This window comes from Thunnus maccoyii, chromosome 9 (assembly GCF_910596095.1).
Source record: "Thunnus maccoyii chromosome 9, fThuMac1.1, whole genome shotgun sequence".
NCBI classification, from domain to species: Eukaryota; Metazoa; Chordata; class Actinopteri; order Scombriformes; family Scombridae; genus Thunnus; species Thunnus maccoyii.
In genome coordinates this window covers 34,510,762-34,525,500 of record NC_056541.1, presented here as the reverse complement: position 1 = coordinate 34,525,500, position 14,739 = coordinate 34,510,762, and the positions used below count along the sequence as shown (strand labels likewise).

At 41.0% G+C, this 14,739-nt stretch overlaps 1 protein-coding gene across 5 annotated transcripts in view; it reads right to left on the bottom strand.

The window, feature by feature from the left end:
- zmat4a (zinc finger, matrin-type 4a) overlaps positions 1-14,739 on the bottom strand; it is a 128,406-nt gene that overhangs the window by 6,833 nt on the left and 106,834 nt on the right. For 3 of the 5 annotated variants that reach the window (XM_042422166.1, XM_042422169.1, XM_042422168.1), the window contains one exon: positions 11,598-11,694. In XM_042422166.1, coding sequence (XP_042278100.1) covers positions 11,598-11,694 — 97 coding nt within the window. Of the gene's footprint in view, positions 1-7,495; positions 8,143-11,597; positions 11,695-14,739 lie in introns of those variants that run through there. The other 2 variants (XM_042422167.1, XR_006098220.1) reach the window with 2 other exon arrangements.

Here is a 14,739-nt window from a genome sequence, read left to right as displayed (position 1 = left end):
CATAAGTAATTCACTGTGCAGTCGGTGTAGGTTACACAGCTGCATGACCTCCAACAGCCCAGAGAAACCACACCACCTGACTGCATCGACTCCTCCAACATGGCTACTCTGCAACTTATGTATTCCTGTAGCGTGTGACAAATTGTGTCAGCACATTACTCTAGTGAAGCATATTTCATGCATAATTCATCCTCAAGCCTACTCCACATGGACATTTTCAAATCCCTTTGAAGTTAATTCCCCCTTCGTGATAAACAGCCTCGCTTGCTTCGGCTGTGTTGCAGCTTATCATTGTCTGTGTTGTCTGTGTTGGAGGAAGTCACCTGTCCGAAACAATTTTATTGTACAATACTGGAGAGCTGGACACATTTGCATCTAATAATCCACCGTGGAAAAAAAAAACGCAGAAAAAGCATCATGAGGACTTTGGTGTGAAAATGCAGGACACACACATACGCACCACTGTTCCTGATAATAAATAACCGACATCTCAGAAGATGCTGAAGCTACTTTGTGCAGCAGAAAAAGCTTCATAAGGAAAAAGAAGAAACCTTTTATGTTTCACTAGAGGATGTATGGAAGAAAAGCTGCAGACTGGTACATTTACTGTACATCTGATGCATCCAGGAGTCTCTGGGTCAGACGGGCCCATTTCTTTACTGCTCTTTCCAATAAATAACAATAAACAACACTGTGAAAAATGTACATGAGAATTTATATTAGAGATATTATATATATATATAACTAGTTTCAATTGCATTTAAAATGAGAATTTTAGAAAATTATGGATATTTTATTTTATTTTATTTGTAGCTCATATTTAGTGATGTTTAGTGTTAAATTTACTTTTTCTAATGATTGTGTGTGAAAGATAATTTTTGGACCCAGAAGTTGTAATTACCTGGTTTTGCTTCCCAGCCCAGTGCCGCATGGCGTTTCTGTTTGTTCCATGTATTTATTGTATGTATGTATGTATGTATGTATTTATCTCATTGGTCCACACTGATCTGATGTTTCCACGATGCAGAAGCTTCACTGGACGTTTGAGTCAGTTTCATGTACGTCATGATTTATTTGTTCAGTCTCTTTCAGTTGCACTTTGTCGCTTTTCATCAGCTTTTCCACCTCAACCAAGCATAAAAACCTTTTTGTGATATATTGAGTTTTATGTGCAAATTGAAAATAAGCATAACAACAAATGGAGCCCAGTAATTGACTGACATCATTCTTCTTGATCCTTTTCAACAGAAACAACCTACAAAACTAGAAATGATACAAAGAAGCATTTTTCTCTCCAACTAATCATCTGTGGCAGCTCAAAGTTTACCTAAATGACAGCTTATAAAATCTAAAAATAAGAAGTCTGCTTACAGCATCGAGGTTTCCTTTGATTTTATGGGGGACAGTCGGGTGCATGGAGGCTGTTTTAAGGCAACCCTCTACATATATCCCCGTATCTATACGTTATACGTACCATACGGGCCAGCCTTCTTCACCAGTGAAAGAAATGAAAGTGAATATCTGATTACCCTTCGGTGAGTGGCGAATCTGGGGAATTAAATTAATTAAATGAAATGAGGGCTGGCATCTCATCCAGCATCAGTTTCAACAGGCCCCAGAGAGAATATCAATGGAAGAATGAAGAAGAAAGAGAGGAAGAAAGCAGGTACTGACAGGCACTTGCCCCATTTGGAGATTGACAATTGCCTGCTCTGCACAGCCAACTGAGTTATCTCTTTGCACACTGGGGGATTAATTAGAGGCTTGATGATCGGTGAAATGGGGCCGAATAATAAAAAGCATGGCGATCTCTCTCTGCGGTGTTTCTGCCTTTTGTCGTTTGTCCTAGCCAACCTTTGATTGTCATGCCTGGGAGCTGCTCTTGTCATCAATATCTGCCTACCTTGCACTCATAAAGTGGTTTGTAAAAGTCCCTCCACTGAGCAGCTAATGGGCCCAAGGTGTAAAAATGGCCCGACTCTTTGCAGAGCTCCTGCTGTGCATTGTTGTAAATCACGGAGCCATTACACGGGAGATGAGTGCTGGGAAAATACGGCACAGAAAATTCCCCCTGCCTCAGCCCTGGCTGTTTTCTGCTTCAGCACACAATGGGCTGTACATGCTCAATATTTAGCCTCCCAGTGCCTCCAGAACCACAGGTGCCCCCCCGAGTCATTCCACAGCTCCCTAACTGATGAGTTCATTTAAAAACACTACTGTATATCTCCAAGCTTATTTTATTCTTTCCCATTTTCTATGTTAGATGAAGTCGTTACCTGAAAATCATTATTCAGTCTCTACAACATTAGGGTGATGTCATTTTTCAAATCAAGCCGTTGCAGTTGTCAGCACTGGCAAGTTTTGAGTATTAAAAAAAAATTCAATTTCGTTTCAACACTTTCAACACCTCGATGACAAATTGCCTTTGTAGAGAGCGAAAGACGCAACGAAGCTTCTTATTCTTTGTCTTGTCATATAAAAGGAAAAATGAACACTTTAGTCGTTTTCAAATCAAATGTCAAATTGTATTATAACTAATTTCAACATGCTATGTACGGCAGACAAGTCCATTTATACATCTAACAAATCTAAAGGTGTTGCACTGACCTACATACTGACGGGTTGGTCCTGTTTCTAGAGTTAACCTTAACACTAATCATCATGCTGGCACACGACTAGAGACTTATTCCAACCAGTTTGTGTTGCTAGCAGACAGACACCAAAAGTAATGATGCATTCTGGGATTCCTTGACAATTTATACCATCAGAAATATACAGTTTCACCACCAGAAATCTGCACTCAATTAGTGATAAATATCAGTGGTGAGAGTTGAGTTGCCATGGTGTTTGATAGTGGCTGCTATCTGGTTGCTATGGTGTTCCTGGTGATCACTGGTTGTCCTGAGTTGAGTCCACGACAACATCTGATGGACAAATGGCAGAACAATGTACCAGGTTGTAAAATGTCATAAAATCCCGTCTGCGGTGAGAAAACATTACATCCAGGCTGCTAATAAGAACAAATACTGCTGTTATTTACACCTGCGTTTCATGGCTCCACCTGAAAGCACCATTAAAAAGTGATCATTGTGCTGTGGATTTTGACTAAACTAAAGACCGCAAAGGATGAATTAATACTGCTCTCTAAAATGAGTCAAGAGCCATATTTCATTTAGACACAGGACAGCCATGCTGTCGTTATGATGTGTTTGGGCATGACATGCAAGGTTTGAAGGAGGTGGACTTTAAAATGTGGCGCAGGATGTTTCCCAGGGATACCCTGATGGTCCAAAGCACCAGTCTATCTCCCAGCAGAGTTCTCCCACAGCTGCACCAGCCTTTGCTACTGTACAGATAACAAACGCTACCAGCAGAATCCAGCTTCCTTTTGAACAGACAGAGTAAATATGTTGCCTGAATTGAAATGAGAGAAACTGTCAAGGCTTATTAGAGAGTGTTCTTTCATGCTTTGAAGATGTGATCATTTGTATGTGCATGTTTTACTTGTTTGACAAAAGGCTGAATGGAAGAGAGGAATCATGAGGGTGGTGACGGTGATTTGTGGCAGGCAGGATGGAGCCTCAAGGGGCTGATTACTCCCCAGGCTAACCCCTCACATCGACTACCATGCCTGAGAGAACACAGAGGAAGACTGTAGACAGACCTGTCTGCCCTCATCAATAACCATCTGTCAATAATTGGTCATCTCTTGATCAGCTCGTTCATTTTTACATCAATATGTGAGTCATTGTTATGGGAACAGACTCCTTTTTAGGGGGCACAGAATCTGCTGTCCAGCAATCAGACAGGATTATCTTGAGGAGCAAGCCACAGATAAACTGCTGGTAAATTGGGCATCATGAATGAGCAAAGACATATCAGGCAGCTGAACTGTACAATCCATGCGCTGCTGTTTCTAAAAGGAGGCATACAGTATGTGATGTGAAAGCACTGGGTGTTAAAGTGGACAGATGAAAGCATCTGTGCTTGTTCTGTTAGTGACCGTGGAGCAGAGACACGAGAGACTGTAGGGGGGGGAGAAACAGGTGGGAGTCAAGCTCTGGCATCACAATATGTCATTCTGTTTCATATCTCTGGCCTGAGCATGGAGCAAGCTACCAGGATAAACAGAATAAATCCTTCTCCTCCTGTCAGACAGTACAACCTGGCTGGATTTAACCTGGATGAATATAATAGACATTACAGTGTATTCTGCAGGCATAGCAGGAGACACAGCATGAGTCAGAGTACAGCACTCTACACACCAACCATATCGCCCCCTTCACACAACCATATTGAGTTAAAATGACACCATGCAGTGAAAGTGAAACACATTGCCTCGCTATTATGTAATTTTAGCGCAGCTAGAGCTGTGGCTCCTCCTGATGACAAACGTCTGTCGGTAGGTTGGTCCACCACTTTGGTCCAGACAGAAATATCTCATCATATGAAGGATGGGTTGCCGGAGACATTCATGGTTCCCAGAGGATGAATCCTACTGACTTTTCCTCCAGTGCAACCATGAGCTTGATATTTTTGGTCATTAGTGAAATGTCTCAACAACTATTAGATGGATTACCATAGAGTTAGGAACAGATGTCCATGGTGCCTGGAGGATGCAGAGTGAATGTGAATCACTTTTTTAGATTTTTATTTGTCCAATACTTTGGTTTATGACCTCATACCTACAAAACTAATGACATTCGTTTGTATTTAGTGCAAATTAACAAATGTTAGCATCAGTATGCTAGAAAGCTAAAATAAGATGATAAACATCAACTAACATTTTCAACTCACATAGTCATCATGAGCATGTTTGCATGCTGATGTCAGCGTTTAGTGCAGCCTCACGGAGCTGCTGTTCACAGACAAATTGATGTAATTTGTCTTTTGCATGTGATGTTGCAAGTGCTGTGAGATCAGTTAAAGTAAAGCATTTACATGGGTTGCTGAGATGCAGTGTGAATTTTTTATAGTGTACACATCAGTCAGGGGAAAGTATCTGGAGACTGAGTGATATGCCTCATCATTAGGTAAATATTATTCCAAATCAGTGTTGACTGTCACAATACAGCATGTTGCAGCAACAAAAAAACTCTGGATAAAAAGAAATCCTTCACATAAGTGATTTATCAGGCTCTCTGCTGGCAGGGTCGATGCATTCAACTTTCATCAAAAAGCGTGTTTTTCAGAAATGAGGGATTCATCTTCTGTGAACTGTGTCTGACGTTACACAGTCGAGCTTTTAACAGTTTTCAAGTGCCCAAAGGTCATGAAAGCAACTCAACAGTGAGAAAAACAATACATTTACACTTGCATTGTTTTTCCACAACAGTGATCTCAGATGTTTGGCTGCTGGAGTCAATATGATGTCAGATTTGAAGGGGTGAAAACAGTAAATGTTTATCTGCAGATAACAACTATAAACAACAAAGATACACTGCATAGTGTTTATGAAATAAATCCTTCAACCGCTGTGTGAAATGATGTGAAACAGATTCATCCACCTCAGCAGTGAGGAGATATGTGACCCATTAGCATGGTTGAATCTAGAACCTATTTGCATGCACACACGTGTCTGTGCTCATGCATGTAGGATGAAAACACATGCATGTAGTGGGAATGCTTGACCCTTGATGGATGGTTGTCCTGGGATGAAGTGATGGCACAATAATTACACTGTCAGTTTGAGTTGACCTGTCGATAGCAGCCGAGTCCAACTGCACTGCAGAAATACGCATATTAACAAGTCATCTGTGTACGATGCAGCATCATTCTAGCAGCTGACCATACAGTAAACTATGGTTTAAAACGCAATGCAATGAAATTTAAAGGACCAGTGTGTAGGATTTAGTGGCATCTAGTGGTGAGGTTGCAGACTGCAACCAAATGAATACCCCTCCCCCTCCTCCTCCCTTACCAAGTGTGTTGGAGAACCTAAGGTGGCCACGAAACCCGCAAAAAACACGAAAGGCCGCCTCTAGAGCCGGTGTTTGGTTTGTCCATTCATGGTGGTGCAACATGCGGGGCTCCATGGAGGAGGATCCGCTCCCTGTGTAGATATAAAAGGCTCATTCTAAGGTAACAAAAACACATTGATTCTTATTTTCATGGGATTATACCGAGAGGCAACCTCTGAGGACTGCAGTTCCCTGAACGGCCACTTGAGGCTCCACAGACCCCTGTGTTAAAATGCCCAACTTTACAGCAGAAATAAACATGTTTACAGCAAAAAAAACAGTTATGGTATATATATAGCTAATTTCCCCGTTCATGTCAACTGTACAGGGGTGATTTTTTTTTTTATAATTCATCTGTTTAAATTTTATTAAGCCATAATGTTATGTATAATTAAGGACATGGTCGCTTTGAGTGACAGGTTCGTTTCAGCAACCAGGCTTCATTCAGCAGCCTCAGCTCCACCTCTTTGCCCATTTTGGAGGCGGAGTCAGGCAATGTCAAGATGGCGACGGCCAGAGCCGCCCCCTTTGAGCTTCAAAACCAGTCTTCAGAAACCAATGGGTGACATCATGGTAGCTATGTCCATAATTATTACAGTCTTATGAATATTATATTCCCTTTCTGTCAAGTCCATTCCACTAGATGCCACTAAATTCTACACACTGCACCTTTAAGTGAAACCTTGAAATGAAGCAGAAGAACATTTAGCAGCAGCACTAAGAGAGAAATTCTTACAAAGCAGATCATTATTTTACAAGGTAAAAGAAGTGATTCCTGTTGGTTGAGCTTACATTCACTGATGATGAGTCTTCAGACCCTTTATTCTATAACAGGATGAATAAACAATATTGTGTACATTAACACAGAGTGACAGTCAGTTATTGTGGTATCACTCACTGTTCTGGATTTCAAACTGACATCTAATAGTCATCATATTCATTTACAGTATACATCTATTATATAATATGGAAGACATCTGTGGGGCACATTATTACAAAAAGAAAGAGTAACACAGATCATAATCTTTGTGTGATTGAATATCAGGCCACCATCAGTTACAGTGAGGCTGATCATTTAAAACCAGTGCATCAAACAAGATAAGAAGGGTTACCAGTGTATCCACTGGAGAATACTGCAGCTGGCCAAGAACTGCACACTATATAAATCTGCAGGCCTTTGCTTTGGAAAAGACTTTCTCTCACATAAAAAATGACTAATCTGACAACACAGAATATGTGAAGGTGTCCCACCAAACCATACATTATATAACTTATCCTCGCTGATTAGCCATAAGTTTAGTGGCAATACACACATTCCAGTCAACACTGCAGCATCTCAAAATAACAAATTAGCTGCCTTATGGGTTAGTGGATCAGCTTCATCTTCTGTGAATATCTGCCAGATGAATGTGGCTCGTAAACATCTCTCCCAGCTGAACCGAAGGTCAGAAGTTTTTATCTGTTGTCACAACAAGGTCAGAATGTTTCCACCATGGAGTCCAAATCATTTGTGATTATAAGAAGCTCCCCTTTTTTCATTTTGTTATCCATTACTGTCCGCTAGCTCACCAGGCTAATGCAACACATTAGCTGTGTTTTATTGTGTAACTACTTGCAACACATGACACACATCGACACAGATGATTGGCAGCATCAGAGAGAGAAACAAAGAAAGAAAGAGATAATTCAACCTGAGGCCGACCTGAGCCCTGAGTGAGCAGATGTTTCTTTCAGGTTGGTGACCTCTACTGCACACACAGTCACTACAAACAACACAAGTAAAGAACCACACTGCTTTACTTATGAGGGGAATATTCGATCCTCACATCCTATTAAATCCAATAACTTCCCGTTCTCAACATGCTAATGAGTGAAGACTAATCCTGCTGAAGTATTTTGAAGTCAACACTTTGAAAAAACAGCTCAGATCACTAAATTGATTGGTAAATGGTTGCCATCCAGTGTTTACTTTGTCTTAGTCATTGGGTGTCAGACAGAGATCAACAGAGCTCCAGCAGTTCCCTTCATCCAGAGGTCGACTGGGTTTCCTCTCCTTTCCCCTTAGTTAATGCTGACCAGTCACACCAGTCCAGCATTTCATGGCTTCCCTGCTGCACTCAGCACTGAGCTCTTCCTCTCCTCCTCAACCAGGGACCACACAAAGCTGCTCGGCTATTTTTGTCTTGGAAAGAGAGAGAGAGGCTTACTGTGACGCTCCAACACAGTCAAAAAAAGAAAGAAGCTACTTTAAGTTTTCTACTTCAGGTTTGCAAACTGAGGAGGCGAGAGAAGAGCAGAGTATGACTGAGGGAGAGTAGAGAAATATGCCAATAAAGCCAGACCAAACTTGTAAATCTTGATAATCTTGTAAATCAAAGTCCATTAGCTTAGAGTCTCTTGCTTTGGATGCCAGAAGCAAATCAGAGGGTTTAAGCATCAGGGTTGTTGTACTCATGTAGCTGGCTCGTTAGAGGAGTATCGATCACACTTCTTATTAGTACGCCTGTCATGAACGGGTAATTTGTTCCCTTCCTGAGTCAAAATTGGATTTCTTTATTTCTTTTCTGCCCTTAGTTCACCTTACATAGCCATGCAGCCAGTGGGCTTTGTTTCCTGTTTTGTGGTCCATCCATGTGACCCTCCTCATATCAATGTGACATAATCAAACTTACGCACACACACACACACACACAGATGGAAGAATACACATCAATAACTGCAGATATTAATTTACTACGGCTAAGAGATTTGAGTGATTTGAGCATAAAATATGATTGTCAAGACTAATAATGCCTAGAAATTAAATTCAAGGCTTGTATTGGTGGTCTGCACAATATTAAAGGAAGAGTCTGCAGAAAGATTGTTGATATTTGATCTTAATATCCATTCAGTGCTCCTCCAGAAGCTTCAAATTCATGGACGCACGTTGTCAAGGCAACGACTAAACACTCTCACATTATCCTGAACACAACGGTCCATCCACAGTCTCCGCCTCTCTGGACCTGCGTTTAGCGTCTCTGTCTGTCTTCTGCCCTTGAATGTATTGACTTTAGCGTCATTGCGTATCCTAATCAATGACCCGTAAACTGGGAATGACAGATGCAATTTCCCCTCTACAGCTCTTTATTAACAATTACGTTTGATTAGAAGTAAACATAAAATCAAGAGCGTATCGGGGCTCAATGCATGCAGCCTAACAAGTTCATACAACGTGTCATTTTTACAATTCAACTGCAATGAAAACAGTTGAATTATTTACAGTACACGAAAGTAAATAGAAAACATTGCGGTACTGGACACCTTCTACTGGTACGCAGCTACCAGTAGAGAAAATTTTATTTGTTTTGTTTGTTTTTTGTGGCAACAAAAGAAACAGAGAAATATGTTAATATTTTAACAGTAATGGATTGCTTATTTGAAAATCTAACTAATTAATTGATCACTTGAATTGCAAAACTAACTCATTACATTATTCATTACAACAAAAAAGTAATCTGAATACTCTATTTGACCCATTATTGATATTATGGCAGCTTTAAGTTGTGACTACGTTCTATTAATTCAGTTTTAAACAAATACAATTACAAACTGGTTCTAAAATAAGTTCAGTTTGTCAGTATTCATGTCCGACTGTTTTCCCAAACCAGTTTCTTTAACTTTGTTGTTAACCTGTTAGCAAGAAAGATTCGTGTAGAGAAAGACTCTCTCCACCCTGTGGCAGTAAAAAGGAGCATTCCACTGGACTAAACCATGTTTGGCTGAACATAAATAACACACTGACATGCAGGTTATATGTACCAGGCAGTCAAGAATTTAATTTCATAGCTTTGTCAACTCACATAGTTAATGTCAGTCGGTTGAGTTAATGTGCCAGCGATGGCTCCACTAGCTTCGTTATAATTATAATACAATTCATGGCTCGGGGTGTTTGAAAATTTCCCTTTTTCAAATTATGATTTTTTTATCTAAAAACAAATACATGGCAAATTTTCCAATTTTCAGCCATTCCTCTCAGGCTTAGACAGACAATAAATGCCTTTGTGTAATCTTTTTCCGGTGCTGTTGTGATAAAGGACACCAGACACATAAAATATTATCCTCAGCCCCTCTCTGGAGTTTTCTAAAGCAGATAAGCCTTTATTCTGTCCGTGTAAACTAGCATTAAGCAAATGACCTAAATAGACCCGAGGCACCGTTGTGGGCTATGTGGGTGAAATCAGGCTGATTGGGGTGGAGGTGGGGGCTCGGAGGGGGGGGGTCGCGTGTGGCCTGGATTCCCTTTGAGAGCTCTGCCCTGCTCAGGGAAGGGTGTGTGTGTGTGTGTGTGACTGTACGAGAGGATCTGCATGGAAACCCAGTGGCTCCAACAAGGCGGCGCAGGCATCTGTGACTAAAGCACAGGGCTGTTAAACGGCGTGTCACGTCTCCTGATGCCAGCATCCCTGTGGATGTGTGCAGCCAGAAACTGCCCAACAGGGGGAATTAATTCCAGGACATGCACCATGTAAGCCCCCATCAATTCACACCTACTGCCCAGAGCCCACGCAAAACCCCAGACAGTCTGCAGTCCTCTTGCTCCTACTGAAACTGCTTTAGGTCAAGTAACCAGTGCAGAGAAGAAAGACTCCAAGGAAATAAATGAATGAATGGTTCATTTAAGGTGTTTCACCTCACTCTGGTTGGTGGAAGACCTGTTATAAATAAATATTCTAAAGATCAGCATCACAACAACTGTAATCCTATTCGTCTATTCATAGTCCGAAATGCAAATACATAGGTATACTTGATCAAATCATGATTTCTATTTTTTTCTGAGTAGCTGAACTCTACAATCGTTCCACAGACCTGCTGGTGACTGCAGGAAAAGCCCTGCGGTACCAGTATCACTGCTCTGAACAATACGGCAGCATTTACAATCAAACATCAGGTTGTTTCTTGTTTCATTTTGACATGAAAATAAGAAAACTAGCTTGTTATTTATGTTTTGTGATTTTAAAACAGATGAGGACTGAAGCTACTCACTGCAGCACCAGTCCCATTTGTGTAGAAGAACTTGCTTAATGGTGCATGCATTTTCAAAAGCTCCTCTCAGTATTTATTTAATATATCTGTTGTGAGTTTCAGGGAATTGGCTGTGTGCAGATTTATTAAATGAGCTTTTGTTTTATAGCTGGTTTTGAGACAGGAGTCTGGTAGAGAGTGAACTCCAGCAGGCTGTTTGTTTGTTTGTTGTGACCAAACTGTTGATTCTCAGCTCCAGTTTGACTCTCGCAGGCGTCAGACTCATCAGTAAAAGCAGCAAAGGGCTCAATTAAAGAATGTTTCCTTAAAATTGTGTCTAATGAGACTGAACTTAAATGAGGAATAAATCACAGGATACCCTTAGCAAAACCAGCCCATCTAAAATTTCAGTCTCTACAATACTCTCATCATTTATGCATGCCATGTGAAATGCACTGTATCTAAACTGCACAGGCCTCCTTAAGGAGCTTCCAAGGACACAGATGAAAGCAAAGAAAACAACATACTTAGTGCCAAAGATGAGGTGTAGCATTTAGCATCAAGCACCGCAGCATCAATAGTTAAAAGTGTAAATGAGTTGTGTTGCTGCAGTGCACGGTGGCGTGATCCACTCACTTGTTTTGGTGCTTTGAGCCCTGCAGATGTGCGTGGTACTGTGCCACCGAGTTCAGTGTGACGCTGCAGACTTCACAGGAGTAGCTTCGTTTCAGACCTGGAATCAGACACACAAATACATATCAAATGAAACAAAATAAGAAATGAGTAGACTCCATAAACACAGCTTACATTTCATCCTCAGTTACAGTGTGGTTTGTAAATAAAAATATGACATTTTTGAATCATTACCCAATAATATGATTTTCATTCTCCTGCATAAAATCAATGCAGAATCCATCAAACCTAGAAAGTCCTTCTATAAAAACAACATTTATTGGATGCAGATACGTTTCATTCTCAGGTGAGCACCCTTGTGGGTTTTCATGATTGCCTTACCTGATAGTGGTTTCTGCTGGAGTGGAAAAAATCAATTAGAATGATGCAGACAATGAAATGTCATGCATTTCAATCTCAGGAAAATACATTTCACAGCTGAATCTGAAAGGTAGAACTGCAGAGACCTGTGATTAGTTTTTTTCCCCAGTAGAGGAGTGTTTATATGCACATTTTATTATGTTACTATTACTGTATAGATCACTGATGTATGTGGACCTGAAGTTCAGACAAAAAGCTGAACCTGGGTCGTTGTCTGGCATCACTGCCTGGTATTTAAACCTGATACTTACTCTGCAACGTGAGCAGTGTATTTCTACTGTTAACGCTGCGATCATTGAGAGGGAGGATCAAAGAGTTTAAAGAGTTTCAAACCCTTTCCATACTAGTGTTCACTTCAAACTGGCCTTTCTGGATTGTATTCTAAAGCTGCACTAATCAAGGTTTTTATATGACAATGTGTCATGTGACTCTGCACTTCCCTTCAACTGCGAGCATGTTACAGTCTTTTAGTTTTTAGTATCTATAAGTTTATTGTTTTTGTTTTACTCTAAACACTCTGTATGAACAAATACAATTACTGAGTTATGAGAATTTTTTGTGCCTGATTTATAAAATGTGAAATGGTTTGTCCTCCTCCACTATGTGACTTTGTGTTCACTTGCTCAGTAAGTTCTATGAGATCTTCCAGAATATCCTCTAGACCAGATTGTACCATCTCACTGCATTTGGGCAGTCAGCTTTCTGTGTGAAACTCAGTATAACGTCCTACCTGCAGTTCCATCAGTACTTTTACAACCAAATTAAAAAGTCTGTGTGATAATGGTTGGATTGAGTCAGTGTTCTGTTGCTGCATATTATGACTAGCCTATGTAATTGCTGTCATATTGTACTAATCTTATTGTGGTGTGAAAAATGGCCGTCTTGACTGTCTTGCTCTAACAATTGAGTTAACTCCCCCATAAATATGCCTCAGAGCAAAAGGCCAGGAGAAAATAAATGTCACCCTGCACTCATTGAATCACATTTCCATATCCTCTTCAATCAACTTTCCCATATGAACCATCTTTTACTCCAAATCGACGCACCGAGCAATGAGCTGCTGGAATGTACAAAGTGTAGGTGATAGTGAAAATTTTCCGTTTGCTAACAACTTACTTTTCAGATGTTGATGTCAGCTATTTCCCTGCAACATTCCCCAGACACAGAGAGGGAGGCATATCTCTCTCTCTTTCACTTCCCTCCTGATAAGCTGTACAATAACCACTCTGTCAGATGGCTGCCACCAGGCCTGAGATTTCAATTTTGCACTGGCGTCCCCAGACGCAGTCATGAGCTGACATTTAAGTTCTGCAGCGAGCAGTGAGGGTCTGCTCTGCAGTGGCCCTTTGACAGCTTGCTTCTCAAACAATTTTTGAAAGGGTGAAAGATTATATGGCGGCCCTGGTATCCATCACTGCCAGCCACCTGTGGCTCTTCCCTCATGGCGCTGCCCTGCATGAGCGATGAAGCACCGGGAGCCTTCGGGCCTCGGTAGGGCTTCCCCTCAATCACCTTTGCTTCCTGTCATCTGAGGCATCGCTGGTGAGTCATCGGAGACTCGTTTGTTTTGTTTAACTTCTCCCTTAGCTGAGAAAAGAGAAGCAGCTTAGGAGAGGATGCAGAAGAAGAGAAATGTGCTCTGCAGTCTCATTTATTTGGGTTAAGTTGGAATTGTATTACTGTATAACCACAGGAACAGGTTGTGGAGCTGATGCATGCAGAGAAAAATGCTGAGTGATGTCTTAATTTGATCTTATAGTCACAGAAGTAACTTTTGAAAGAAAGGAGCCAATGGGCAAACTTTTTAAAGGAACAGTTTGACATTTTGGGAAAAAACGATGAGATACCACAATCACGTACAAAACCGCAGTCAATCAATCAATCAATCCATTTTTATTTATATAGCACCAAATCACAACAAAAGTCACCTCAGGGCACTTTTCACATAGAGCAGGTCTAGACCGTACTCTTTAATTTACAGAGACCCAACATTCCTCCATGAGCAGCACTTGGCGACAGCGGAAAGGAAAAACTCCCCTTTAACGGGTAGAAACCTCAAGCAGAACCGGCTCTTGGTGGGTTAGTGTTAGGGCCGTCTGCTTTGACCGGTTGGGTTGAGAGAGAGAGGTGTAAAAACGTTAACAGATGCTTATGTGCCTGACTATTTCCTGGTTTCCTCTGTTTTCTGTTTGTCAAACAAGATAAAATGTATTAATTAATAAGCTTTAGAGGTGCATGTAGGCGGATATTGTTACCACTGGACACAGCCGAGCTAGCTGTTTCCCACCAATTCCAGTGTTTGTGCTAGGCTAAGCTAAGCAGCTGCTGGGTAAAACCATCCTGTTTCGGATGTTATCGGCACATTAAATGGCTGTTATCCGTTGTTATTACTGCCATTATATATAATAATACGAACCCAGTGGAATAGGACCGTACATTATGTTATGCTACACTCTATGCCGTTACAAAATAATTATGTGACAACGCTGTGGTTAAGATCTGGTTTGGTTTAGGCACAAAAACCACTTGGTTAGGGTTAGGAAGAGATCAGAGACATGGTTATACATGGCAACCGTTGGTTATGCATGCAGTAAAATGTGGTAAAAATGTCCGGTTGAAATGGGAAGCAACCAGTGGTCTCGAATAGTCGTCTCCTGCTGCTTTTGCAACTTTTTGCCATCTAACTATCTATCTAGCCATGTGTTACTGGCTCCATCTAGCCTGG